This window comes from Myripristis murdjan, chromosome 11 (assembly GCF_902150065.1).
Source record: "Myripristis murdjan chromosome 11, fMyrMur1.1, whole genome shotgun sequence".
NCBI classification, from domain to species: Eukaryota; Metazoa; Chordata; class Actinopteri; order Holocentriformes; family Holocentridae; genus Myripristis; species Myripristis murdjan.
In genome coordinates this window covers 30,323,876-30,329,323 of record NC_043990.1, presented here as the reverse complement: position 1 = coordinate 30,329,323, position 5,448 = coordinate 30,323,876, and the positions used below count along the sequence as shown (strand labels likewise).

At 40.6% G+C, this 5,448-nt stretch overlaps 1 protein-coding gene across 1 annotated transcript; it reads left to right on the top strand.

Annotated features, from left to right (window-relative positions):
- The first annotated feature begins 361 nt into the window (after positions 1-361).
- ssr2 (signal sequence receptor, beta) lies at positions 362-5,202 on the top strand. The gene is made up of 6 exons (XM_030063280.1): positions 362-467; positions 1,061-1,218; positions 1,957-2,055; positions 2,765-2,873; positions 2,976-3,053; positions 4,273-5,202. The coding sequence occupies exons 2-6, from the start codon at positions 1,061-1,063 to the stop codon at positions 4,381-4,383; spliced, it is 555 nt and encodes a 184-aa protein (XP_029919140.1). The 5' UTR covers positions 362-467; the 3' UTR covers positions 4,384-5,202.
- The last annotated feature ends 246 nt before the right edge of the window (positions 5,203-5,448 follow it).

Below are 5,448 nucleotides of genomic sequence, written 5' to 3'. Positions count from 1 at the left end.
AAACCTATAATTGTCACACTGTATGACAGTTTTAGGCACTAACACAACAAATCTGAATAAATTCAAATACATTTGTGCAAGAATATGTGTGTGAATGCAGGGTCTTCTACCACCCCTCCAACTCCAACCATTCTCATTTAAAAAAAAAAAAAAAAAAAAAAATTTGTTGATGAAAACAAAGTTAAGCAGAGGGCACCGAATGTGGAGCATCCTTAGGAAAGGATTACTGTTCATTTAAAACAAAATCCACAACGTTTTTGGATTTTTTACAATATACAGGTGTTGAATCCACTGGTAAAACCAACATTAAGCCTGTATTGATGTAGTAGTTCCTCCAGTCCGCCAGGGTCGCTGTTGAGCCTGCTCTCTGTACACGTCATCCCACAGCAGCTCAAAACCACTGCGCATGTGCAGGTCCGTCCAACTCCTTCCTTCCAGCTCTAGGAATCAAAGGAGAATCGTAAACGGTAAGCAGCTCCCCTCTGCTATTGCTGTTTTTATCTTACTTCTCCCAATTTGTCAGCGTCGATATGTAAAACCCTGTAAATCACCAATATTGCATGTATTTGTGCTATATAAAACGAGACTAGAGGAACTGTGTATGTGTTGAATGGTTGTAGTACTGTGTGGCTGAGGACTGCCGTGGCCCCTCTAGTACACGTAAGCGTAGTGTGGAACTGTCACCGCTAGCAGCTCGTTTGAACTAGTAGAGCAGCTAGCAAGTAATACCGCTGATTATCTTTTTCTGGCTTTTAGTTGTATCTTTGCATATAAAGGCGGTCGACGTACGATTACTTTTCTGTGTAGTTTACATATGCAGAAGTGACATTCTCACGTTACACGTAAGCATTGTGCTAGTAACAAGTATTGAACGTCAATGCCTTAAATTAGCAAGATTTTGAAAACACAGGCGACATGTCGAAGAGAATTCATTTTCTTCTGTTAAAGTGCATGCCGGGTTGGGCTAAATGAAGTCTAATGGCTATGGTTGACTAGTAACACAATGAGTGCATCTCTGAGTTAGTTTTGAATGCAGCCTCACAGCCACATGTGTCAGCAGATGAGGATGCTGTACGTGTTGGCTCTGCTGGCCCTGATCGGGCTGGGCTCCGCTGAGGATGGAGCCCGTCTGCTGGCCTCCAAGTCCCTGCTGAACCGCTATGCCGTGGAGGGCCGGGACCTCACTCTGCAGTACAACATCTACAACGTAGGCACCAGGTAAGCGTTCACTGTAGCTCACCCGTGGGGTCCAGGGACCAGAATTTCCCTGGTTGGGATCAATAAAGTATATTTATCTATCCATCTATCTAATACACAGACATAGAAATTAGCACTCCTATATTTTGAAAGTTTTACCTTTTTTTTTTTTTTATTTAATTTTTTTTTTTTTTTTTTAAAGGAATATAGGTACTTTTAATGTGCACAGCAGTAACCGTGTCCACAACAGTGTTCAACAGTGACATGTTCCAGTTAATAGCGCCACAATACCTAAAGAATGTTTACCCATGGTGGTCCTAAACCTAACCTAAGGATGAGTCAGCGGCACTGCTTCCGGTCTGAAATGGATGTGCACCCCCAACTGTCTTGATGTAGCCATTTAAATGGTCTGTCACTCTGATGTAAATGTTATGGATTGTACTAAGTTGTAGTTTCACAGGGAGTCAACTCAGCTGCTGGTAATATAGTTTGCTATGACCCAAATTCATTTATTCTGGGAAACCTGAAGCTTGTTTTTCCGTGTTTCAGGTCTGCTGGCATGCTCTTTAGTGCAGATCTTGTGCAGTTGGACATTGATTTCATGAAAATGTAAATCAGAACCTCAGGAACTATGTGTGTCATGTGCCTACCCTGTGCTGGGGAGGTCCAGTCTCTCTGGCCGTGCTGCAACACCTTTCAGAGTATGTCAACCTTTAAACCTCACTGTTTGTGCTCTTCTTGTCTATCTCTACTTTGCAGTGCTGCTTTGGAGGTTGAGCTGTCAGATGATTCCTTCCCCCCTGAAGATTTCGGGATCGTTTCAGGAATGTTGAATGTCAAATGGGACAGGATTGCACCGTATCTTTGAAACTGATTACCCAAATTTTATATATTCTAACCCAGTACTTTGTTGTTGTGCTGTAATAAACTCCATTAGTCCTGTCTTTTCACACTTGCAACGTGGAATGTGGGATATTCCCACCCTTGGCCCAGGGAAAACAAGCCCCTGTTCTACAGCAGGGTTATCCTGATGTTTGTGTAGGACTAAAGAATGCAAGTGTCCCTTATCACATTTTTATTAACCTAGGCCTAACAGGCCTAGCATACTTGGAATTCAAAGCCAAGGGTAAACGTCCTCAGTACATTTGTAGAACCCAGGGGTTCTGGGTCTGGTACGCATAAAATTTCTTCAAGGTTGGCAGGTCTGCATATTGTAGTGCCACAAATGCCAACTTGTAAATAGCGTTTATGTCAATATCAAGCTTGTAATTATAACTAGAAATCGTGTATTTTTCTGATACCTCTGATATTTACTGTTAGGACATAAATAATATGGAAATATCTAAAAAATGACTGCCATTAGATGAAATTTAGTCCGAGCTTAATACTGCTGTCATGCATGCTTTTTAATCAACAAACTAACTCTAATCTAATAAGTAGTGTGGTGTGAAAAGGCCATTTCACATGTAGCAATATTTTGGGCCTGTTTTTACACTTACTCACATGGCTTGTTTCAGTCTAGTCACGGCTCTCAGACTGTTGTCTTCCTTAACCTTTGCTTTCCCAGTGCTAGCAATGTCTCTCACACTGTGGTATTGCGCCCTCTTAAGGCTGGTTACTTCAACTTTACCTCGGCATCTGTCAGCTACCTGGCCCAGGAAGGAGGGGAAGTGGTGGTAAGATGAGTTCATTTCCTTTCCTGAATAGCACCTAGTATGTCCAATGCCACTGGTGGCAGATGAAAGTGATATGAGCTGAAGTGTCCGTCCCTCCTGCAGGTTGGCTACACCAGCGCCCCCGGACAAGGAGGCATCCTTGCTCAGAGGGAGTTTGACCGGCGCTTCTCTCCTCATTATGTAAGTGGTATATTCACAGTGGCACACACACTGACATAATGCTGCTTTGAAGCTGCTGAAACCTAGGAGCATGTGGATTGGCTTTTATTGTGAAAGGTAGGGCAACGATGACGTCGGCAACGCAGATAGAATTGCAGAATTGATAATGAAAACAGAATCAACAGGAAAATGCTGAATATCGTAGAATTTACCAAAATGTGCATGCAGTTTGTAAAAAAAAGGATTTTCCCTACAATTCTGAGCATTTTAAAGTGCCTAAGCTGAAAGAACAGAAAAAAGAAAACTCTGCTGTCTCTGTCAGGTTTTGGTGTCATTTACATGCACGCTGCTGTAGCTTCTGTCCTCTGACTGCTGTCTGTGTTTCAACTCACCCTCACTGAAACTGGAGCCACAAACCACCAGGAAACAAGGGCTGCAATCACATGTCCACTTTATTTTAGGTTATGAATGTTGATGTTTATTGCCATGATGATTGCCACAGTTCTAAACAAAAGGAAACAAATTACAATATCTTGCTCAAACAAATAATAAATTCAGCCATTAAATATTTGCACATTATAGTACCATAAGTATTTCAAATAATGAGTGGCCAAACATGTACTTCATTGTAATATTACATAACAAATTATGTAGGCGTTTTTCGCGAAATTGAAATATCAAGTAACTGTCATGTCAATTCTTAGAAACATCATAATCCCAATAAATTAAAAACAAAGTGCTACTTATGTTGAAAGTTACTCAAAAGACACATGGCAAACAGCTACAGACACTCCATCAGCAGACAAAGAAAAGAGGGAGCTCCTTCTCCGGACCTCAGTCTTATGTACGAGGGCAAGGACACTGGACCACCAGGTGGTGCTCACCTGTCAACAGAAAGTTTGCAGTTTTGAACACGGGCATTTTCTTGTTCTTTTCTTCTTCTTCTTTTTTTTTTTTTTTACTTTTTTTTTTTGCAATTTTGCAAATTTCTGTACATTTTCTTACTTTCTTACTTATTTTTGTTGATTTTCAGGTTGTCACCTTTTCCCCATGTTTTTGAATTTGAACAGGTTTCCAATGGCTAAATGCAAATCGCCCTTTTCCCATGTTTTTGAAAGAAATACATCTAGAGAAGTACATCTACTCAGTTTTCAAAGGGTTAAAATGGATTTCTACCCCACCAGCACCCGTCAGTCTGTAAGCTGTAACTTCAGTAGATTTCTTGTCTGCCTCTCTGTAGCTGGACTGGGCTGCGTTTGGTGTGATGACCCTGCCCTCCATCGGCATCCCTCTGCTGCTTTGGTACTCAAGCAAGAGGAAGTACGACTCACCAAAGGCCAAGAAAAACTGAAACTGCACCACTGGATTTAAGGAGCTGGGGTTGGGGTAGAAGACATGAATGGACAATGAGGGGCCAATAATGGGGATACAGAATATGAGTGACTTAATAACCCATATTGGGGTTGAAATGCAAATATAAGTCAGTGCATTGATCAAGTCATATAATGAGGAACTTTTTGGAGCAAACTGCCGCCGCAAAAAGCTCCTCTGGTTTGTTCCTACACTTTTGTAGTGAATTCACCAAAAGTGTTAGCAGTGTCTTTACTGTGAAAACTTTTGTAATTCTGGATAATGGACAGGTTTTCATCCCTTCATATATACACATACATAATATAGAAGAAACTGTTTGTGAGATGTGTGACCTGAGATCCTCAAGTTGATTACTTATGAAACTGTCTTTGTAGTTGGTATGGAAGTTATTGAATTAAAACAAACTGGGTTTTTACAAAGATGTTTCATTTCCTTGTAAACTTTGGTGAAGTGATATTACAAGGTTTTGTTCATTTCATGAGTTTGCAAAGCTCAGTCATTGTCTGTATCTTTGTATGCAAGAAAATTAAGTCACCTTTTCAAAAGATGTACCTGGATCAGAGCAGTCTGGGTAATCAGATCCCATTTTTTTCTGATTTGAGATCAAAATGATCTCAATGGTTTTGACCCAGCTTTTCAAAACCCTGTCAGACTGAATACTGCTGATCTGGATACCACAGGATCAGGACTACCAAATCTGCATTCAGAATGATTTTAATACCACTCTGTGTCCATCTGCTGGATAAACAGCTACTTTGGTTATGAAAGAGAAATGTGGCAGTCTGCCTATGAGAGACCAGTTACTTCATATAGTAATTAGTAACAAAAAGTTTATTTAGTTAAAATAAAGTTTGAAAATGAGTTTTTAAAAGATATTTCAGAGGGCTCAAGTGTGCAGTGCCTGTGTTCCTCAAAGTTTCAAGTCATTTCTATTAAACTTGGGGCTGGACAATGTGTCTATCTACCAGTACTGTGATGTAAAACTAGCCATCATCTGGGATCTGGGATATCGTAATAATGTGATATGGCAGAAGTGGTGTCTTGT